At 50.7% G+C, this 23,821-nt stretch overlaps 1 protein-coding gene and 1 pseudogene across 1 annotated transcript in view; one reads left to right on the top strand and one right to left on the bottom strand.

Annotated features, from left to right (window-relative positions):
- FAM174B (family with sequence similarity 174 member B) overlaps positions 1-18,762 on the top strand; it is a 31,092-nt gene extending 12,330 nt beyond the window's left edge. The window contains exons 3-4 of the mRNA XM_034668897.1: positions 6,890-7,021; positions 16,940-18,762. Of these exons, the coding sequence (XP_034524788.1) occupies positions 6,890-7,021; positions 16,940-16,943 (136 nt within the window). The 3' untranslated portion in view covers positions 16,944-18,762. The remainder of the gene's footprint in view (positions 1-6,889; positions 7,022-16,939) is intronic.
- Positions 11,530-12,731, bottom strand: LOC100472053 (annotated as a pseudogene).
- Positions 18,763-23,821: the final 5,059 nt, after the last annotated feature.

Below are 23,821 nucleotides of genomic sequence, written 5' to 3'. Positions count from 1 at the left end.
GGATCACGCCCTGAGCCGAAGGCAGACGCTTAACGACTGCACCACCCAGGCACCCCTCTTTCCAGAGATTTTAAAAGTATAGGAATGAATGTAACATATGTACATACGCATGTAAATATATATATCTTTCCTTATTTTTAATAACAGCTTTGTAAGATAGAATTCCCGTATCCTACAATTCACCCATTTAAAGTGTCCCGATTCATGGTTTTTAGTGTGTGCAGAGTTGTGCCCCATCACCCCAATCAATTTTATTTTATTTTATTTTATTTTATTATTTTATTTTATTTTATTATTTTTTGAATTTTTAAAAAAAGATTTATATTTATTTATTTGGCAGAGAGAGAGCACAAGCAGGGGGAGCAGCAGAGGGAGGGGGAGAAGCAAGCTCCCCTCTGAGCAAGGAGCCTGATGCGGGACTCGATCCCAGGACCCTGGGATCATGACCTGAGCTGAAGGCAGATGCTTAACTGACTGAGCCACCCAGGCACTCCCACCCCAGTCAATTTTAGAAGATTTTCATCAACTCTTAAAGAAACTCGAAGCCCATCAGCAGAACCCCCATCTCCCTCCCAACCCCCAGGCTTGGGTAAACACTCAATTAGGATCCATTTCCCTTCATACTCCTCTTTTCCAGAATTTTCCTGGCTATTCTTGTTACCTTCTAAAAAATTTTCCTTCTCTGAGCTTTGGGATCAACTTGTCTAGATTGCCCCACAAAAATCTGTCAGTGTTTTATTGGATTTAATTAAACTGGTAGATTCATTTCGGAGCCTTGACATCAGTATGGAGGTTGAAACTTTCTTGTCCAAAGCACGGCGTGCCCTCTTTTCATTGACACAGTCTTCTGTTGGTTGCTTTTGGTGGTGTCAGGAGACGGCCAGCCGCCAAAAGCCCTCGCAGTTGGACTTCCTGCTGCCTGAAAGTGCCTGCTCTGAGGGTGTGAGGACACCGGGTATCTCAGCTGAGTTTCCCGCTCCCTTGTTGGAGGTTCTAGAATGTGGTGGACCTAGATTTGAGTCCCACTTGTGGGTCAGGTCACTCAGTGCTTCCCGGTTTTTGTTTCCTTGACTCCATGACACCTTGCTGGCTGGAGGCTCCAGTAAGACCGTGTGTGTGATGCCTGCACTGAGCGTGCCCATCATGGTGGCTGCCATCACTGTCACTCTAGTGGAGCAATGATGCAAGATGGCCACATGGGTTTCAGAGCCACACGAAGATGGTGCCGCACGGTGGGGGCCATGCCCATCAGTGGAGATCACAGGAGTCTGAAGAAGAGGGACACCTGACTTTTGTGGGGTGTCCTGGGAAGGCCTCATTGGGGAAATGGGAAAGCTGTGACCCCATAGGTTGGTTGGGGCAGGGAGGAACCATGGGCATCCGTCACCAGAACCCCAACTGAACCTGGCGAGTGGTAGAAATGGATGTGAAGTTAACATTCAGGCCAGCGAGTCGCCCAGAGGCACTTAACGAAGGAATTGCAGAGCTGAGGTCAGAACCCCATCTCTGGACGTGCAGTCTGTGGATCTGAGTGCCATACCCCCAACCCTTAAGGGTTTGGTTGTGTTCCTCTCGGTAGGAGAGGGCTAGGGCGGAAAGCATCCCTCCATGCTGGCCTGCTGAGCTCTCGGCCTTTGTGTTTGTGCAGGCGGAGCAGGCCGGGGCTCATTGGGAAACCCATTTGTGCAGGCGGAGCAGGCCGGGGCTCATTGGGAAACCCATTTCTGACCAGCTGCTGAAAGGGCCTTTGAGTAAACACATCCTCTGGCTTTAGGATTACATTTCAGAGTACAAGAATCTTGAACGTCTCCTCTGTCTTGTTAGAAATGTGTGTTTTGGCTCCGCTGGAAGGATCCTTTGTCTCTTAGAACTTCTCTGGTCTTGCCTGTTCCTGTGAAGCACAATGCGAACATTTACTTAAAACCACCATTTGCCATCTCTTCGTTGAGGCCACCTGCTGTAAGGGGACCTTGTTCCAGGAAGGGGAAACTGTGTCAAGGGGCCGTGCTGTGGAGCACGGGCCGGCTATGTCTTTGCGCTCCTCTGATTTCTGAGTCTCCTTCTTTAGCCGGAAGCTCTGTGCCCACAGTTTTGGCAAGTGGCTCTCCTGCCTGGTCTCCCCCACCCCCGCCCCGTCCACCCCCGCGTATGTCTGGGTTATGAACTCAGGTCTGACCCTACACCTGGGCTCTAGAACCAGGAGTCTAGAGCTTTCTTCCTCAGGCTGCTGAGCGAGGGGAGGGCCGTGTCCTCAAGCTGACCCACTGTCCCCTGGAGAGACTCAGGGGATTTCAGAGTCTTTGCGGCCATGTGGCCTTTGCCTTTTCCTCAGGCTGGTGTGCTTATCAACAGCCCCGTGGGAAGGAGTCACCAGGGTGTTTGTCTTCTTGGGAAACCTGTTCCCCTGGAGGCCCTAAGCAAAACTTCTTGTGATATTGTCACTGAGGCACTTGGTACGTGTGGTTCTTTGTTTCTAGAGCAGGGATGCGTCCTCGGCTTTGAAAGGGTTTGACGAAATGAGAAGATTATACTCTAAGGTGGCAGTCTTACCATTTGAATGTTGGAGAACCCCAAGACAGCATATATGGTTACAGTGTTAGTTCGCATCACGCTGCACCTGCCTTTGGTCCTTCGGGACCCTGCAGTGCTTCGGATTCTCTATGTTGTGTGTGCCAGAAACCCCGGCCAGGCTGGCTTTGTAGCTGTCGCGGAGGGCTGGCTTTATAGTAGATTCGGAACTTGGTTTCTCTCCCTCCCCATCTGCCTTCTGCCATGTTGGTTTTCTTTCTCCCTTTCTTTCTCTCTCCCTCTCTTTCTTCCTTCCTTCCTCCCTCCCTTTTTTTTTAAAAAAAGATCTTATTTACTTGCTTGAGAGAGAGTGAGAGAGAGAGAGCACAGAGGGAGAGGGAGAAGCAGACTCCCTGTTGAGCAAAGCGCCCAATGTGGGGCTTGATCCCGGGACCCTGGGATCATGACCTGAGCTGAAGGCAGACGCTTAACTGACTGAGCCACTCATTTGCCCCCATTTTCCATTTCTAGAAGGTGGCAAGATAGCTTACTTCATCTGGGTCTCAAGGTCAGTGGGTGGAGCATTTATTGTCCCTGTTCCCAGCCTTGCTAGCAAGGGGCCATTGGCTCTGATTGGTCCTCACTCCTGCCCCTCTTGTCAGGGCCTGGGGGTGGAAACACACTGATTGGCTCAGGCTTCAGTTCCGTGTCGACTCCTGGAGCTGGGGGTGTGGTCAATGGCCAGGCCTCCTCAACTGCAGGGACCAGGTGGGAAGGGGATTCGCCCAGGCCACTGAAGATACAGAGGGCGAAAGGAGGGAGGAGGTGGAGGCCGGCCTGCCTCAAAGCAACTCAGGTCCTAAGGAAGCCACGGTTCCGAAAGAGCTTATTAGAGGTGTGTGCAGATCAGTTTGAAGTAGGACTGTGTGAGCTGTGTTAAGTGGCAAATTCCAGAGAGTCTGATGGGGGCAGAGAGTTTCTTGGCATTAACGTTGAGTGGGTGTGGAGTCTGGTGGGGGTGCGGAGTGGGGTTGCAGCTGGGAGTGAGCAGGGAAGCAGCAAGAGCCAGCTGGCGCCTTGCCTCTTGGCCGGCATGGGTGGTTCAAGGTGACCACCGGGGAGCTTTGTCTGGGGCAGCCTTTGGCCTTGGCCATGGGGATATCAACCCCTCTGAGCCTTCTTTTCCTCAGTGGTGAGGCAGACAGCAGCACCTTATAGAGAGATTTGTAAGTTTTACACGTGATCCTATGTGTAAATGGCTTCGCTGGCCCCCAGCAAGAGCTCAGTTGTTATGAATTAGTATTAATTTGAAAAGACAGGTTAGAGTGTCCACGCTCAGGGAGGACAGAGCAAGACTTGGCCAGGTTACTTAGAGTGGAGAGATGTCCATTTTCTGTTTTCCCACATGCTCCCTTTCCAGGGCAGGACGGCACTGTTCTCCAACCCCAGGGCAGTTAGAGTCTGCAGGAAGGGCTCGTGGACTGTTTAGACGTTTCCCCACTTCTGACTCGCATGCAGCTATGGAAGGAGGGGTCGCCTTCTACGGTGAGAAATATGTGGGGAGCCTCCCATCCTGCCCCCTCTGAGGGCAGCGTGTCGCGCAGTGACCACCCAGCCACCTGCCCGCCCGTGAAGGCACTCATCCGTGGAGGCCTCTGCCAGTGAGCCTGAGTCTCTTCAACTTCTCACAGGTCCCAGTTTCCCTGTTAACATGTCCCACAGCGGACAGTGACATGGCTTCTTGTTTGTGAAGGGTTTTTGTGTCTCAGAGGTTGATCATTTGAAATGTAATTTCTTCAGCTCGTGAGGTCAAAACTGGCATTTAAAGCATGAATGAGGGCTCTTGCTAATGGCCTTTTGCACTAGTTAGGGTTCTCTAGTGAAACAGGAACAAGAAGATAGATAGATGGACACACACACACACACACACACAGAATGTATGTCAGTATATGACACATGAATTATATTATTAGTACATTAATTAAATTAATCATTTGTATTAATATAATCAGTAGATTAAGACACATTTTTTGAATAATTGGCTCACGAGATTATGGAGGCTGACAGGTTCCAAGATCTGCAGGGTGAATATGCAAGGTAGAGACCCAACGGCTTACAGTGGTGTAAATTCCCCTCCCAAGGTTGGCAGGCCTGAGACCCAAGAAAAGCTAATGTTTCAGTTTAGGTCTGAAGGTAAGGAAGAAACAAACAAAAAACAAGTCCCAGCTCAAAAGCAGTCAGGCAGGAGGCACTCTCTTACTTGTGGGAGGATCAGTCTTTATATTCTGGTCAGACCTTCAACTGATTGGATGAGGCCCACCACACTGAGGAGGGCAGTCTGCTTTACTTAGCCTGCCAATTTGAATGTTAATCTCATCCAGAATTACCCTCACAGACACACCCAGAAATAACGTTTGATGAAATGTCTGGACACCCTGTGGCCCAGTCAAGTTGACATATGAAATTAATCACCATACCTTTTATCTTGGGGTTGAAAATTCTTTCCTGAGGTCGTGTGGTTGGAATGGTTGGCATTAAAGCAAGTAGGCTGTGACCTTCTGGAGGCTGGTGGTGTTTTCCAGCTTGTCCCTTGGGTAACTGCTCAAGGATCTTATTTTAAACTAAGTAGGTTAATTTTCTCATGACAAGAACAGTCAGGAAGAAGGGAGGTGATTTTATCGGTTGATAGGGATCCACTCCTATGAAGCAGAGCTAAAGTCAAAGCCTCCGGAACCTTCTTCCAGGGTCAGCGGTCAGTCCTGCCCCAGGGCCAATGATTGAACTAGGTTTTGAGTTCCAAGGGCACAACGAGGTTTTCAAATCAGATTTTGCATTTTCTAGGCTTCACGATACCCAAGCAAGAGTTACAAACAGCACTGTGACCCCTCAGCCTGAAACCACCGGGGTGTCCGTCTCTTGGGGCATCCATATGGGGCTTTCTCAAGTCCTCAGGGTCATGGGACACCTCCTTTTCTACCAGAGAACCCTAGGAGCAGGTCCTATAGGTTGTATAGGGCGCTTTATGCCAAAGATACAGATACAAATAAAAATATATTTTTCCTGTGTAGATGATACTTCTCATGTTTTTGGTAAAGCACGTGAGGTAAGACAAGAACAATTTGCTGTTGCGAAGAAATCACGAGAAACCTGACAGTGAGCTTCTCATGTCATCATTGTACCAACTGACCGAAGAATTTCTGTGTGCTGGGGACAGAGAGATCTTGTGTGTGTCTTGGACGTGGTCACCATGTGAGAACAGCTTACAGTCTGTGGGAGCATAGGATTCTTCAGTGCCCCGTTAAGGATTTTTGCGGGGGAGGGGCTTGGCTGGTTTCTCATCGTATCAGATACACTCAAAAAGGAGGGAGGGACACCATAGACTACGAGGCATTTGGGAAAACGTTCGAGATCGTGGAAAACAAATGCAAAGAGTGTCGGCAGTCATGGTAACAGTATTCTTCCCCGTGGCGTCATAAACTTTCAGCCCTGCCCTGATAAATCTTGCATCCTTCCTGCAGAGCGGCGAACGCCAGAGACCGAAGCCCTTGTCTTAGCACTTTCCCTGTGGCCCACAGTGGCCCTTTACCATCCCAGAGGTAAAAGCTTAGTGTTACAACTATCCTCGTAAATCCTCACGATGGAAACGTTATTGACTTGTTTTGACAAGTCCCTGTCATCCGAGAGAGGCTGGAGCGCTCCTGTTTGTTTATTATTATTACTAGCAGTAATTTTTGCGGAGGGTCTCCTGTGTGCAGGCTGCTTGCATGCACCATCTCATTTAATCCTCTCTTGCCTGTGAGGGACAAATCCTGTCCGTATCCTACCTTATTTAGGAGGAAACCGAGGCTTAGGGGTATGAGCTGACTTGGCCGAGATCACACAGGTAGAGGGTGCCCGAGCCCGGACCCAGATCCCAGCAGGTTGGCCCACGGGTGCTGCTGTCTATGCCCCCTGTGCTGGGAGCAGTGATGCACAGACACAGCGGGGCCAGGTTGAGGGTGAGGGAGCAAGGGCACGAGGGGACAGGTGTGTCACGCCCATGCAGACGCAGCACCGGATCCTGTCTTCATGAAGCATTTTGATCTTCTGCTCATTGCAGATTTTCTTTGCATTAGTTTTTCCCTTTGAAAAATATCGCACTGGGGTATTTATTATCTACCTCAGTGCCCGGGCTTTGCAGTGCTCAGGGCAGGCGTAATCATCTCCACTTTGTGGGTGAGGACCAGGAGGGCTAGCGAGGTCAGGAGTCCGTAGAGGTCCCATGGCTGGAAGGGACGGAGCTGGAACGTTGGCCAGGGCTTCTGGGAGCCGGCTGGAGGTGGCAGCCTGACTTACCTGTGGGGATTGTAGCGTGTTCAGGAATGTGCCTCTCTTCTTCCAGGTCGGGAAAGGGGTTGAAGAAGACCCGCAAGTATGACATCATCACGACTCCCGCCGAGCGAGTGGAAATGGCCCCACTGAACGAGGAGGATGATGAGGACGAGGACTCCACAGTATTTGACATCAAATACAGGTAAGGGGTGGGGACAGCAGCTCCCTCCCGGACTCTCGGGTGGTAGGATGGTTCACCCTGGAAGACAGCGCGAGGCCAGGTGTGGCGTCCATGTGTCCTTGTTCTTTGGTCGCGTGTTTGACTTTGGGGCGTTCTGCTTATGGAGGGAACGGCTTTGATCCTTCCTGGAACACACAGCCCCCAGAAAGGCAGCAGAGATGCTTGCAGAGAACGGTTTTTTCCCATTTTTCCCGGATGCGAACGCTGGAGAAATGTACATGAAGGAAAGGGGGGCTGGATGTCAGACAGCAGGCTTGTCATGTGCTGCAGGGGGCAGGGGTGGGGGGTGGGGGACCGGGTCCAAGCAGCCGAAGGTGCTGCACGTGGGGCACGCAAATGGACACTTCTCTTTCAGCCTCTCTGAAACTCGTGGCTGAGAGCATGGGGTGGGGGTTGCCCCTTGGATGGAATTGACCGATGAGCTCCAAAGGCAGGGGTGTGAGCTGAAGGCAGCCTGTGGGAAAGTCAGAATGACTTTGTGACTTTGGGGTTTGTAGTTTGGTTTTTGGATCCTTTTGGAGTGTCCTTCGGATATGTGAGATTCTCACTGTAAGTCTGGGCGCGAGCGTAGTTTAGAGACAAGGGCTCAAAGCCTCAAAGAAGAGGAAGCTGTCTGCCCAATGTTCTTGTTATTACCAACAAAGGGGAGCCACAAATCCGGGCTGGACCCCATCCTGAGCTTTCCCTGCCGGAGTTCTCCAGAGAAACAGAACCACTGGAAAGATTTATTTTAGAAGTCCAAGTCTGAAGGTCTGAGAACCAGGAGACTCAGTGGTATAGGTCCCGGTCCAAGTGTGGGAGAAGACCCGTGTCCCAGCTTGAAAACAGTCAGCAAGGAGAGTGCATTCTGTCTTACCCACCTTTTGTACTATTCAGGCCTCCAACTGATTGGACGAGGCCCACCCCCACCAGAGAGGGCAATCTACTTCACTCAGCCTACTGATACAATTGTTAATCTGCCCGAGAAACACCTTCACAGACACACTCAGAACAGTGTTTGACCAACTCTCTGGGCACGCCGTGGCTCAGTCGCAGTGACACGCAAGGTTAACGAGCACACGCAGCTTCTCCATGCTCGAGGAGGCGGGTCTTTCCCACCTCTCCTGACTTGTTATCAGCACGGCCTTGGCCATTCTTGGACCTTCTACGTAAATCAGTTGTCAGAAGCAACAAAACGATGTTTGGGATTTTTGACTCCATGTATCAGTTTAAGGGGAATCGGCCCCTTTATAAGAACCCTTCCAATCTACGAACAGGGGGTGGCTTTCCATTTATTCAGGTATTTAAAAAAAATGTCTTTTAGGACTTTCAAAAATTTCTCCATAAATGTTTTATAAGTTTTTGTTAGATATATTCCCAGATATATTAGATATATTCCCAAATATATATATATAAATATATATACACACTATATATAAATATATATACACTATATATACAAATATATATAAATAAATATACATATAAATATAAATAAATACATATAAGTATATATATATTTGTTATGTATCTCCAAGTATAAATATATATATGTGTGTGTGTGTATATTTTTAACCTAAAAATACTCTTTTATCATCATGTCTGAAAAAAATGGCTGCACTATCATGTGTATATTCATACCAGTATTAGAAACAAAGTTTGTTAATGAATCACACCTAAATTTTATTAAGAACAGGTAAACATTAAAACACGGATTGCTTCTTGTAGATGGCAGAGCAAACCATTAGCTGTAATTTGCACATTAGGTAAATAGCCCTCTTTGAGTAGAATCAAAACAATCAGTGATATTCAGCCGTACGACAACATAATACACACATAAGGAAGTTAGTGATTGTATTGGTTTTATTGCTTAGCCATTTTATCTGTCTCACACTGAATGCACAGAAATAAAACATAATGTGAAGAAAACTATGTCCTCGTTATTAGTCGCGGTGAAAAGGGCCTGTTGCATCCTGCAGGCCTGGGAGTATCACACGATGGGGAGCACGTGAGGGCTTACGTGGATCAGTGCACCGTTTTGATTCCAAGACGCTAAATAGAATCTGATCCATGTTTAGTGAGTGAACCAAGGGTGGAAGCCTCAGGTCTCACTGAACAGGAAGAGACCCTCCCAGAGAAATAGAACAATCAGTCCATCCAGATATCCTGTGTTCAGACTCGTCCTTGGGCGCACGGTGGTAGAGGGGGCCCTCTCTTGAGTATGTGGATACACGGGTTACTGTGGTCTAAGACTGCTGGCTTGATATTGTGTCTGGTATCATGAAAAGAAGGTACATATAGAAACCACCGTCAGATTAAGAAAACGCACAGCTCATCTTAGTTCTTCAAACAATGGAGGAAGCGCCTTTTCTAGGCTGACAGTTTGTGCTGTATGGATGCTGGGACTTTGTTAGCGATTTGCAGATAGGCCATAAGGCAGCGGAAGCCATCATGCCGGGCATTATGTCTCTAGTACTTACTTATCTCTTCACTGCACGTCTGTCCCTTTTGACCACCTTTCCCCACGTCCTGAACCCTCAACCCTCTGCCTCGGGTAACTACCAATCTGACCTTTTCCTATGAGTTGTTGTTGTTGTTTTTGAGATTCCACACGTAAGATCATGTAGTATTAGTCTTTCACTGTCTGGCTTATGTCACGGAGCATAATGGTGTCAAGGGCCATCCATGTAATTGCACATGGCAGGATTTCCTTCTTTTTTTATGCTGAATAATACTCCATTGTGTACGTATACCCCATTTTCTTGATCTGTTCATCTGTCGATGGACTGGTTGTTTCCGCGTCCTGGCTATTGTCAACAATGCTGTGGTGAGGACAGCGCGGCAGAGATCTCTTCAACCTGGTGATTTTGCTTCTAAAAGAAAATGATTTAAATTGAACCACCTGGTAGGTGTTAAGGTAACAGATTCCTACCTGTGGTTTTTGAAAGTCTGAGTTTGCTCGCTGGTCTGTTGTAAGGGCAAGAGCAGGTAAGAAAACGGGTCTCGAAGCATGCTCTGGAACATTGTCGTTGGCTACTTGAGTAATGGGCGCTCCACCTCTCTCTGACAGCAGTCGCATGGAGCCCCTCCACACATGGCTGGTTGGTTATTTGTTTATTTATTTGTTTGTTTATTTATTTATAAGATTTTATTTATCCATTTGAGAGAGAGAGCATGAGTAGGGAGAGGGGCAGAGACGGAGGGAGAAGCAGACTCCCTGCTGAGCAGGGAGCCTGACAAGGGCCTCAGTCCTGGGAGTCAGGGATTGTGACCTGAGCTGAAGGCAGATGCTTAACCGACTGAGCCCCCCAGGCACCCTGCATGGTGATTTTGAATACAGGAATTACCCTAAGTCCCTCATGCATCTTGATGTTTCTCCTGTACCCCCATTCTAACGCATTCTGGGGGGTGAAGGAGAGACATTAAGGTGCGTGAGGGACCTAAGGTCCCATGTCCCAGCACATCCATTTGGGTTGACCTTCCGCCACAGATCATTAGGCCTAGTGGACCCCTGTGTCCTGCAGGTTCAATCTCCATGCCCGGGTTTCTGCTTCCTGGGCTGCTCGCTTCTCTCTGCTGGCACTTTGGGGACAGCTTCAAAGACCGGTCCTCTGCGAGCTACTGTCACAGGATTTGTGACCATGTCTCCTAAATCACTTTAAAAATATAATTTTCTTACTTTTTGTTTATGGTATCTGGAATTTTGGTTGATTTTTTAAAATGCTGTTTTTTTTTTTTAACAAATCCAGCAACCTTGCCAAACTCTCATTAATTTTAGTAGCATAAAAGGGAATTTGGGGATTTTCTGTGTAGATATATCAACCTGTTCTAATAAGCTCCCCCCCCCCAGATCCTTCAACATTTTATCTCCTTTTTAAGCCTTTTTGTACTCATTCTCGGCCTCTAAGTCATTGTTAAATATAAGTGATAACAATAGACATTCCGTCTTATTCTTTTTTCAAAAGATTTATTTATTTTTTAGAGGGGGGGGAGCATGGAGTGGGGAGGGGCAGAGGGAGAGAATCTCAAGCAGACTCCCCACTGAGGGCAGAGCCTGACATGGGGCTCGATCTCATGACCCCGAGATCACAACCTGAGCTGAAACCAAGAGTCAGACGCTTAACTGACTGCGCCACCCAGGCGCCCCTCATTCTGTCTTATCCTTTACCTTAAAGGGTGTGCTTCCCATACTGAGGGTGGTGTTCCCTGTAGGGTTGTAGAATTTCTTTTCTGGGAAGTTTCTCTCCATTCCTAGTTTGCTAATGTCAAATTTTATTGAAATGCTTTTTCTAGCTCTATCGAGAGGGTCATTGTTACCGTCAGTCTGTTAAGGTGGTGAAATTGTATTCATCGACTTTTCTGAAAATTTTTTCAACTTTTCTGATATTGAACCAGCTTTGCATCTGTGTGATAAAATGGGCTTGATCATGGTTGTGTCCTTTCCTACACATCACTACCTTTTAGTTTGCTGATATTTTGTTTAGGACTTTCTTGGTTCTCTGAGCGACCAAGATTGGTTTGTCTTTCTCGTACTTTGTGATGTCTTTATCAGGCTTCGGTAAAGGTTTTTAGTAGTAAAACAAGTTTTCCTGATAAAACAAGTTAGGGTATGTTCCTTATTTTCTGACTCCCTGGATCCTGATGCTTTCTCAGTACAAAACTTTTTAAAAAACTACTGATGTTCGGTTCTTTGTACCGCGATAGGACTCCGTAGTCTTTATCTGTTTCTCTTTGGGTCAGTGTGGATGGGTTGTATTTCTTGGATTTTGTCCACTTCATCTAAGTTTTCAAATGTATTGTCCTAAAGTTGTTCACAGCATTCGCCTGTCTTTTAAATCTTGGTAACATGTAGACATAGTCCCCTTTCCATTCTTAACATTGCTTGTGTTTGCCTTTTCTCTTTTTCCTTGATCAATCTTGCTGGAAGTTTGATTTTCTTTGTCTACACAAAGAACCATGTTTTGGCTTCATTGATTTGCAACTTGAGTTGATTTCTGCCTCCCTTCCTTTTTTTCTTTCTCTTATCGATACAGGGTTTATTTGTCTTCCCTCTGTCAGACTCTGAGCCAGCCACTTTCCTGTTCCTGAGGTATAGGAAAAGGAACATACAGGGCGGATGAGACACGGGAGAGAGACCTATGGGAGGTGGAGACGGCTTTTGGACATGACGCAGAGGATGAGAAAGGCCACCAGCGAGCGCTAGAGCCCCATGGCCTCCAGGAGGGCAAAGCCCAGAATGGCGTTGGGGAAGAGCTGTTGCTTCAGAGAGGGGTTCCTGGCATAACCAATGATGAGGCCCCCAAACACAGTCCCAATTCCAGTCCCAGAGCCAGCCACCTACCGTGGCAGCCCCAGTGCCAATGAACTCGGCTGCCATGACGATGTCCCAGGAAAGGGCGCTGGTTTGGAAACTGCAGCTGGGAATGTGTGAGGTCAGGGGGCATGGGGCTGCCCAGCTGCTGGGGCTGTCCACTGTCAGCATTTCTGGTGGTTTTCACACCGCTGCAGACAGTGATCGGTTCAACAGCTGAGAGGTGCTCCTGACCGAGAAGATGAACTTTGCACAGGCGCCCGTTTTCAGGGGCTGAGGGTTGGCAGGGGAGCTGCTCTCCCTGTGGAGAAGGCAGACGGGGCCGGGGGCTCTGCCTCCCTTCCTTAAGCTTTCTTTGGGTGTGTTTCCAGCATCTTCCATTGAGTATTCAGAAAATCGAGTATTTAGCTTTTATTTTCAGCTTTTCCTGGTGTCGGCATTTTGGCTGCCTCCCACAGGCTTTCCTTATCGCCAGGCCCTCCCCTGCCTCCCTGTTTGCTGAACTTCAAGTAGCTCCTGGTAGAATTTTGTGTTGTTCGCGGGTTGAAATGGTATCAGGATGCGAGTGAACTTGGAGCGGGGTCATAAGATGCAAGACTGCTCCAGTCCTCAGGCCTAAAGGCGACTGACCATCTAGGAAGACCGAACAACAGCGTTCTTGAGTGCAGGGGTAATGTATGCTGTAGACATGACAGACAAGAGAAAGGAAGCATAAAATTACCTGTAATCTCACTGCTTAACGATAACCACTAGAGTGTGTGTGAGTACGTATCTGTGGATTTTCTTTTCTTTTCTTTTTTTTATAGAAGTAGGACCGTGTTACACATGCTGTTTTGCGATCGTTTTCCACCTGAACGACACATTACAAACAACTTCATAGGTCAATAAGTTTGGAAGAACAAGAATTTTAAGTCCCGTTTTATGTTCGGTTTAGTGTTTTTGAGAACTTCCTTGTCTGCACCTGATAATCTGCTCACAGGTACTTAGACATTTTCTGCTTAGATATAGCTCAGCTAAATACTGGGGTTCCCTCTGGGAAACAGACTACATTTAAGTTGATGTGGCTGAATCGGGGACCTTGGGCTATTTTACGAGTGAGCGCGAAGAGGAAAATCGTGTTCTTGGCACGAGGGAGCGAGGCAGTAACTCGGTTCATGCTGTTGCGCGTGCATTTCTTTGATAACGTTTTGTGACTTAGAGCCTGGACGCATCAGCCAGGCGGGAAATGGGGAGAAGGTGGCCAGGGCAAGGCTTCTGTGCAGAGCCCTCTTTTTAGGCTCGGACGCACCTGGGATGCTCTAATCCGTGAGGTAAGACCTCCGCTGTTTAGGGCCTGATGCGGTGGGGGCTGGTCGGGGGGGGCAACAGAGTCTGTAGAAATGAATTTCCAGCTCTGCATATGAAAAGGCTAATTAGAGGAAAGAAATGATGGCTACACAGATTACCGAGAGCCCTGGGGTTTTGAAATGATTCCATATTTCACAAGGTGTTGGGAGTCCTGGCTGTTCATGCTCTGAGCTTGGTTGGCCCAGCGTGCAGCTGTGGCTGATATTTCGGGCCTCTTATGCACCCCCGCTTTATTACAGGGGGCTCCTGTGATCCCCTCTAGGTGTTTCCCGCGACAGGAGGCAGATGCTGCCCTTCCCACCCTTTGCCCGTGGGTGGTGTCGGCAGCTGTGACAAGTGCAGCCCGCAGGTGGAGGCTGCTGGGAGCCTGGGAGACACACCTTTCCTCCCCACTCTGCCGCTTAGGTTTGGAAAAGATGTGGCCTGTGGGAATACAGTCCTGCATTCTAGAAATGCCTGCCTCCCACCCTCTCCGGGCTAGAGCTTCCTGTGGGAATCTCCTTAGAAACCGATGAGATTTGTGCCGTGACGCTGGGCGCCATGCCTGGCATCTTGTCTTTGGAACAGAGGGCGTTGGGTGGCTGTTTGCAGCACATGGCCCCTGGAGGTGAGGCTGGAGAGCAGGAGAAATCAGATTGACTCGCTTGTCCTAGACGGAGGCCCGGGGCTCAGAGTCCGCAGGGACACCCTGTGGGGGTTGCTAAGTGCACTCAGCGCAGGGCCTTCCGGAAGGCTGGGCTCAGAAGGCCCTTCTGCCTATCCCGTGCTTCCTCATCTCCTGGAACGAAAGTTTGGGAGTGAGGAGTGAAGCTGTTAGGAACATCGACCTGTGGACAGCCGTGGAGGTGATGGGTGTCATGAGCTTCTGAGGCCTGCAGGGAATCGGGGACCCGCAGGCCCCCTCCCCCCACCGAGGATGCCCGAGTGTCCTACCTGGACCTGAAACGGGAGCAGGGTCCTCCCCGGACCAGTCGGAATGAAGCTCTGCCCGTCCCCTTCCTTGCAGGATGCCGAGCTTGTGTGTGTAAAATGGACATGTCATGAGGCCCTTTTGTTTCCCTGAAGAGCAATATTGGCGATCTGGGGTCAGTTCTCGGTAAGGTATCGCGCACCTTAAAACTCTCTGAGTTTCATGTCTGTGAGAGGAGGACCTGTGCGAACAGGAATTTGTGTGGCAATGAAAATTTACCACTAAGTGAATGTGACTTACTCAGTTTCCTGCCTACACACACACACACACACACACACACACACACACACACAGAGAGTTTATAGAGCTACGTAAGAATCAGGCAAAAAGGAAAAAAAAAAACCAGCACAAATAATCCTCACTAGCGATGCTTTTGTAAAAGCTAGCCACATTATTCAGTGGTTCCTCTCTGTGCTTGGTGTCCTGGGATGACAGCCGCAGGACTGCTGGCAGGTGATCCTCACGTCCGTCTGTCTCACGCACACTCCCACACGGGGCCTCGCTCCCTCCCTCGGCTTCCTTGTCATTTATTCCTGGAGCCCGTGTGCCCTTTACCTGAGGTGTCCTTCGCCACTGCACGGAGAGGTCAGCTGCCGGGGCGCCGGGCAGGTGCAGAGACAGGTGCTCCTGTGGGGAGGGATATTTCTGCTGACAGAGCATGGGACATGGACAGGTTGGGACACGTCCCTCTCTTTCTCTGTGACGGTTACGACCCAAAGTCATTGGACAGGACACTTGGATGTTTGAAAGGAGTAAATTTGCATGGAGCGTGGCACCTAAAACTCCCTTCACTTCTCACGGAACTTCCAAGGGGGAGCGGGGGGCAGGCTCAGCATGGAGACTCTTCGGGGTTTATCTTAATGATGAAGCAGGAGTGTCATTAGCAGTTGGGCTCTTCTGGGGGGAGACAGAGAGGCTGAGAGAGGGGGAGGGGGCATGTGGGTGCTGGAAGAAAGCCACCCCCAGGACACGGCTGTGGTGATTTGTCTCTTTCGTCCTCCTGTCTGTCAAGGAGGGTACCCTGGTGTCCAATAGGAGGTTGCCCCTATCTATTTGGGTTTTTTTCTTGGAAGAAGTTTTTATTTGGAGATCATTTCAAACTTAAAAAAAGTTGCAAAAGCAAAAATAGTATGTTCTTTACCCAGATTTTCCTGGTTTAACATTTTGCCTCATTTGCCTAATGATGGCTCTGTGTGTGTGCATATGGATTTTTTTTTTCCTGAACTATTTGAGGGTAACTTACATATATCATGTCCCTTTCCAGCAAATACTCAAGTGTGTATTTCCTAAAAATAGGATGTCTGTGTCTTTTAGAAAGTAGTTACCTGATAACGATAATATTTATATTTGGGGTCATGTGACATTTTAAAAAGAAGTTCATTATTTTATAACTTCTGTTAAATCCCCAGTGTTGTTACATGTGTGATTTTTTTGATGCCCGTGATCAAACACGAACAGAAGACGGTGATGGCTCTGACCTCGCAGATTTTCCTTCCTTTCCCGAGTCTCTTTGGATGGTGTCTTTCTTTCACTCACTGCACAAATGTTCCTTGCACCCCCTACATTGCCTGGTACTGTGTGCTTGATGCTGGGGGTTTAAAGGTGAGTGAGCTCAGACAAGGGTCTTGCCCTGCAAGGAGCTCCAGCCTAAGCAAGAGCCAGATGTGAATCAGGTAATGACATAAACCACGGATTCACAAACTCTGGCCCCTGGGTCAGATCTGGCCATTGGCCTGTTTTTGTAAGGCTCTGAGCCAAGAATGATTTTTACATTTTTAATAGTTGAAAAAGAATTAAGAGAAAACTAACATTCCATGACATGGAACAATTGTTTGCAAATCAAATTTCAGTGTCCACAAATAAAGTTTTATTGGAACACCGCCACGCTCAAGCATTTTCATACTGTCTGTGGCTGCTATTCCTCCACAGGGACAGAGGTGAGTAGTCGTCATAGAGAATGTAGGACCCACAAATTGAAAAATATTTACTCTCCGGACTTTTACAGAAACATTTTGCCAAGCCCTGGTGTAAACACCGGTAGAAGTGCTAGGAAGGAGGGGTGTAAGGACGGAAGAAGCTGTGTACTAGGGAGTCTGCATGGAGAGCTAGAGTCCTGAGCTAGGACCTGAAGGGAAGGAAGGAGTTGCCTTCCAGACAGCATGTTCAAAGGTCCTGTGGTTGGCGAGCGTGGCCTGCAGGATGGAGACTGTTAGGGTCAGAATGGATGCAGGGTTCTGCTGAGGGCACTGACTGGTTCTTCCTTTTCTTTCAGGTAAAATCTCTTTCCAGCATGTTGGCATCCTGTGGAACACTGGTCAGCTGCAGTCTGGGGTGTGAAGGATCTGGAAGTTCTCTCGTCCGAGGTGTTGAAAGCAAAACAAACGTTGATGAATCTCTGGCACAACGTTGCGTGTGTCGAACGTCAGCTCGGAGTGCTACTGCAGGAGAGTCCCCTCGACCACACTCGGGATGCCCCCTTTAAAATATCACCCTTGCCTTGCTAAGGGACAGGGGTAGAAACATTTTGACTTAAAAAAAATTAATAATTTTAAGGTAACTGTTGACAAAAGTAAAGGGTAAAGATCAGAAGTTAACAGGAACCTAAAAAACACAAAAAGCCTGAAGAATATTCAGCTTATAATTTCTGACGTTCTGCTCTCCTGGATCTACGACATTCTAGACGTCTGAGCTTTTGGTGATCTTTCGGGCTTGGCCAAATTCTGGCCTGCTTTTGGTGATGGCTGTGTGAAAGTTCAAAGTTGAAATGTTGAGCGCTGGCCAGCCCTAGCAGAAGTATAACTGGTATTTCTGGCTCCTTTCCTTTCCTTTTTTTTTTTTTTTAAAAAAGGCCCAGCAGAATCAGACATAGCTAGTTCACAAAGAATTTTGAATTCAGGGAAAAACCTATACGTATGCGTGTATACAGGTGCATACGAATGTGTGTGTACACATAGAATCATTTCTCCTTTTCTGGGGGAAGAGGCAGGACAGGCAGCCTTTGGTTAGGAACATCCTCAGTGTGTTTCTCTGCCCTGTTCTACACTGTTGCTCTTGGAAATGTAATTTAAAAAGAATCACTCCGGTGATTCAGATGGTTGGGGATGGGGCTGGCTGGAAAAGGCACAGTGTCGGGGACTGGGTTTGAAGTTGGGTCTAGGCCAGGCTGGACCCAGGAGGTTACCGCAGCAAGGCCCCTCCCGCAGGTGTGGGTTGTGGGTTGGGGGGGAGGTGGTGGCTTGTTTCAGAGCCTGTGCGCCCAGATGTCTGCCAGCTTCTAGAAGCAGGGCTGACTTCTCAGGGTTGATGGAGAGAGACCTCGCATTTTGCTGTTTCCCGGGGGTTGAGATTATCTGCTACAACCAAGCCGCTTCTGCTAAAGCTTGGTTAGCAGTGCCTTTGGGGCCCTGGGACTCTGTTCTTTCTGGAGGAGGGGTTTGCTTTTCTTTTTCTTCTTCTTTTTCTTTTAATCCCCTTTTTCCTGGCATTCTGCAAGGTTTGTGCGTTTGCCTGTGGATGCCTGCACCGTTGGCTGTGGATGAAAACTCTGTAGCCTTTTCTGACTCACCTGTTCTCAGATCCTTCAGTGTCCTGAGAAGGGCAGTCAGTGCTGCGGGGTCCGCGGGGTCCCCGGGGTTCTGAGGCCCAGCTGTTGGGAAGGCATGCTGGCCTCTGCACGAAAGAGGGGGTTCCCCGGGGAGACGGCTCTGAGAGGAGCGCAGTGCAGAGCTCACCTGTACGAGCCGCTGTCTCTCTGCCTCCTCCATCTCAGGGGTTGGTTCACTTTTCCTTCTGCTCTCCGCTGCCCTGTTTGCCCGAGGGGCGGGCCTGCTTACCTCTCCCCTCCACCGGGTACTCATGGGCCAGAGTGGTGACTCAGTGGGACCGGCCGCCTAGCAGCTGGGCGCTGTCCTCCGGACCTTGGAACTGGAATCCTGAGCGGGAAAGCTGGATGCTTCCTCCGTGCAAATCAACACGAGGGCCGCCTGCCGGCTGCTTTCCTCCACTGGGCCTGGCAGACTCGGCCGCCGCCAGGAGCGACCTTCCAGATCCCAGGGCTTCAGCACCGCGGGCTCTCCAATAAAAGCCGTTTGGCGTGACCCACGTGTGCCTCGGTTTGGATGCGTTCTGGGGAGGCACCCGCGAGGCCTTGCCTTTCGGTGGTCAGGGGTGCGGGCGCACGGGTGGGAGGAGGGCAGGGGTGGGGGCCCCGGGGGAGGCGCTTGGCCCTGGTGGTTTAGAGGACAGTCTAGGAATGTGGTGGGGCTGGCGGCGGAGTGGAGGGCATGGGATGGATGTGTCCCTACACGTGTGTGCGTGCACTTGATCTTTCCTGGAGGCTGCCGCTGTGGCTGGGAAGTCCTGAGCCACCTTCGTCTTTGGAGAATCTTGGGGTACCTCCAGGAAGAGAGAACCAGTTGTGTCAAAGAGTGCTGGCTGCTTATTGCCTCCTACCTCCCTGGCCTGGCTTCAGCTTGCGAGGAGCCGGACTCCGCCCGGGCTGGGTGGGACAGGAAGGGAAGGTCCTTTGCTTCCATCCTAACGTGCTGTCCGTGGAGGTTATGGAGGAGCTGGGGGGAGTCCTCTACCTTCCTCTTCCCAGAGAAGCAGCTCCTGCTTGCTTCCCTCGCAGCTGGCATTGTCAGGGTGGCTCTTTCTCCCAGCAGGGCTGGGGGGGGGTGCATGGGGAAGCAAGCCCCCATGGGAAGTTCCCGTCAGCTAGGGTCTCCTGTGGGGCAGGGTCCTTCAGACACCCAAGGAGGGGCCAGCCTGGTGCGGGAGACAAAGCATGTTCCAGAGTCGATGGGGGTCCCCAGGGGTTGACCCATACTGCACCTTGCCTTTTATTTGGGGGGATTCCATTGGGGTCAACCCCCACCATGCCCCCTGTGACACAAATGACCTCAGAGAACCTGAAGGCCAAGGGGTTCATAGTATCAAACCCTTCCCTTGGCAGCCTTTTCGGCAGATTAGACAGTTGCCCTTTCCTGAAGAGGGAAGAGAAGGGAGGAGAGGGGAGAGGAAGGGAGGAGAGAAGGGAAGAGGGGAGTGAAGGGGAGGGGAGGAGAGAAGAAGGAAGGGGAGGGGAGGAGAGAAGAAAGGAGGACAGGGGAGGAGAGAAGAAAGGAGGGGAGGTGAGGAGAGAAGAAGGGAGGGGAAGGGAGGAGAGAAGAAAGGCAGGAAGCGGAGGAGAGAAGAAGGGAGGGGAAGGGAATGAAGGGGAGGAGAGGAGAGAAGAGGGGAAGGGAGAGGTGGGGGATTGGGAGGGGAGAAGGGGAGGGAAGAGGACCCAGCACAGGAGACAGTGGTAGTACAGGGCTCTGTGAGGACTCCATGCTGCCTCCCTTCACCCCCCGGCCCCCTGCACACCTCTTCCCAGAGCAGAGTCATGAACCTGCAGGACCCGATATTGCTTACATTTCTCACCGTTAATGGTCTCCTGAGTCTTCCGAGGGTATGGGCCTTAGGCCTTGTCTTCAGCAATTAAGTGGTTTCATGCTTTGAGGGCGAGGCAAGCGGGCTTCAGGGTCTGGGAGCTTGTCTCTGCAACCCGCCAGTGTAGAGAGACGGTCTGCCCCAGCAAGCCTCCCAGATGGCCCCTGCAGAGACGGGGGGCGGGCAGGGCTGACCTTGGGCCTGGCAGTGCTGGCGTCTTAAAACATTCTTATGGTTTTTATTTATGAATGGGCCCCAGAACATGTGAACTCAAGCGCACACCTCACACAAGCTTGTGAAAATGGTTTATTTTGCATTATTATTTTTAACATTATTTTTTTTGAAGGTGGGGAGGGGCAGAAGGAGAGAATCTTAATCCCAGTGCAGAGCCCGACCCAGGTCTTGATCTCACGACCCTGGGATCATGACTTGAGCCGAAATCAAGATGCTTGATTGACTGAGCCACCCAGGCGCCCCTATTTGGCATTGTTTTTGGGAACCAGACAGACTCCAGTGTTCCTGAGGTGGTCGTGAGCCACACCCTAGATCTTTGGTCCACTGAGTACCTGGGCGTGCTCAGAATGTGCTGAGGTGTGAGATTGTGCACATGGTTGGTTGGCTTATCAGCAAGCTCGGTTCTCCCAGGGATGGGTTTTCCACGAGCTACGCAGACATGGTGGGAACACAGAGCGTTGTAGCGTGTTGGCGAAGCTGGCGGCCTGGATCGTCTACCCGCTGACCTGCCGTGGGAGCCGCGGGCAGGTAGGGGTGTGGTGACTTTGCCTGCGCATCTTCGGGAAAACCAGCCAGGCTGCCGAGTCCCCGGGGGAAGGAGAATAGGGAGGCAGCCACACCAGCGTGGGATTCCTGGCCTGGCTGCCGACAAGCTGTGTGAGCCTGGCCTCACTCCTCCCAATGGCCGTGTGGGAGCAAGCCGACTTCTTTGATTACTGTGGTCATTGAAAGGAATGATCCAGCGAAGTGCATGCTGCATGGGCCTGGCACAGAGTCACTCGGGAAATTGTCACCGCTGCCACCCCCCCCCCCATCATGGGGAAGGTTTGAGTCCCTCCTGTGGGCCAGGTGTGTTTGCATCCAGTCTCTTGTTCAGCTCCTTGGGAGAGCCCTTTCTGTAGGCGTCAGTCCCGGAGCCGACTCGGGGTTCTGTGGTCATTTCCACGGGTCCTGAGCTCTTCCCGTCCAGAGCTGCACCTCCTCCCAGACTCCCCACAAGAAAACACATCTCAGGTGGGCCCTGCACTCTCGCAGTCTGGAGTCCAGCCAACCACGTGGGGAGGCTGGGGATGGTCTTTGTTTTCTCCTTGGAGGCTCGGTTTTGTCGGTTTTGTCGCTGTGCAGGGTCAGAAGCTTAAAAGGGACAGGTCTTGGGCCTCGAGTCTCCCGCCCTCTCCAGCACTTTCCCTTGAAGGAAGGAGGCAGGGGGTGTCTCTCCAGAGACCGTAGCAGCCTACTCGCAGGATGGCATAAGACATCTGAGCTAGGACACTGAAGGTCATGTGTCCTGCCTGGCACCCCACCCTCTAGAGGGCCCCATTTTGGCTGTGGCCTCCTCACGGGACCCATGCCCTTCCCTCTGCCAGGATCTCATGCTAGAATTCTCTGCCTTAGTGTCCCTGGCTTCCGGGACATCCTGCCTAGGGCCACTTGTGTGCCTGCACCTTGGCTGAAGAGTGGCCAGGTATGCCTGGGACAGGGGTGTGCAGGCTGGGGTGGCCAAGGGCAGGTGCAGGGCCCCTCGCAGTGCAGACCAGGCAGTGGTGGCAGGAGCCAGGGAACAGGCTGCCGCCAGGGGCCTTGGCTGGAATTCTGACCTGGGCGCGGCAAACAGTGGCGGTGACTCGGCTCAATCCACAGGACCCGATTTTGGCTGTACGTCGGGGAAAAGAATGTGTTTGGCTTCCATTCTAGGTCTGATCTCCTCAGCATCGTTGTACAACTTTAGAACCAATGGTGGGGAGACTATCAGACGCACACATGCGATGACAAGCCCGCCCTGGGTAACTGTGGGGTAAGGACGGACCATTTGCCAGACTGGAGTCTGGCTCACGGGGATCTTCCACGTCTCCTTTTTTTTTTTCTTTTTTCTTTTTTCTCCCAATCAAAAGAGCAGTAGGGACGTGCTTTGAGATTGCATTGTTTTTCTTTGTAATGATTCACATTACACGATGTGAAACCATTATCCATTCAACTGCCCTTGACGTCACCCTGCGTTTTCCAATGTTCTCGCTCTCCCTCCTGATTCCCTCGAGGTCCTGGTGAGCGTTAGTGTACTTTTCTCTCCTTTTACTTGGAGTCACAATCCATGGAATAATTGCTTAGAATTGTTCTGGAGTCGAAAGCAAAGAACAACAGAATTGTATGAGCACCACATAAAGTAACAAAGGAAATGGGATCGTCTCCTTTTCCTTGGAAAGCTACCCCTGGGGGCAGAATTGGTGTCCCTTTGTCCATGTTCACCCCTCGCTTGCAGAGAGGCTGCGAGGTGAGGCCAGCCTCCCCAGGGACGCTCTGCACCTGGCTTGGACCCTTTGGCTGAGGGAATTCTCAGTGTGTGTGTGTGTGTGTGTGTGTGTGTGTGTGTGAGAGAGAGAGAGAGAGAGAGAGAGAATCGAATGAGAGGAGGTGCCCGTGGTGGGTGCCTGATAAAAGGGATGTCATCGTATTACACATTCAAGGTGTTCAGGGAGCCACAAGGCATGACACAGGGTCTGCTGGGCCATGGAGCCGAAGGGGACAGGCATACTTCCGTCTTGTAAGGCTGGTAGAGTGGAAGCAAGAGGGGGTTTGCACGCGGAGCCCCATCAGGGCCAGCCTCTGCTTTACTGAGACATCTGCCACAGCAGAGCACGAGCTGTGACTTCTTGTGCTTTGAGGAGCTTCCAGACGCCATCTTATGAGCTCAGGCTCCGACGCCAGACTCAAGGCCTGGTTCTAGTATTTACCATGCGTGGGACCTTGGGCACGGCTCTTACCTGCCCATGAGCCCCTCTGCTCCCCTGTAGAAGGGGCGTAACGATGGCACCCACCTCATCTGGGCATTGCGGACTGGGCATGCTCTTGTCCCCACCAGGCCCATGGCTCTCACGTGGCAGTGTAGATGGCACCCCTCTCAAGGAGCTTCTGCCACCATTTCTGCTCTCCAAGCTATGAAACCAGGGTATGGTGATGGACTTGCCTGGGTCCGAAGCCCTGGGTGCTGTGCACAGTGCTGCATCACTGCCCGGTGCTGGGTCTTGGTCCAAGCTCAGGGGGCCGGGGCCTGACGGGGCCTGGCTGCCTGGAGGCCCTGCTGAGAGCCACACGGCGTCAGAGGCACAGAGAGCACGCGGTCCCCGGAGGGCTCTCCTGAGGCTGCTCCCTTTCCCCTGGGCAAGGCGTTGGCGGCAACAGGTGCTTGGTGCTTGGGAGAGTGGGGTCCCCAGACGTAGCCCCTGGGCAGAGAGGTGAAGGGAGGGTGGGGTGGGGACAGGAGGCTTCAGAAGGGCCTTTCTTTGCCTGGATAATCCAGTCCTCCTGTGGGATGCCAAGAGCTGTGTCCTAAAAGCAGGATGAGTTCAGCGTTGGGGAGGCCGAGTCAGGTTGGAAGGAAGATCAGACCTGGGAAGGGTGTCTTTCTCCTTTATGTCTCCCTCTTCCCATCCTTGCTGTGGGCCTTCCAGAGGGGCCCACCTCAGGGTGAAGCAGGCCCACTGTCCCAAGT

Source organism: Ailuropoda melanoleuca, chromosome 9, assembly GCF_002007445.2.
Source record: "Ailuropoda melanoleuca isolate Jingjing chromosome 9, ASM200744v2, whole genome shotgun sequence".
NCBI classification, from domain to species: domain Eukaryota; kingdom Metazoa; phylum Chordata; class Mammalia; order Carnivora; family Ursidae; genus Ailuropoda; species Ailuropoda melanoleuca.
Note: the sequence above shows the minus strand (reverse complement) of the source record. Positions and strands in the feature narration are given on the sequence as shown.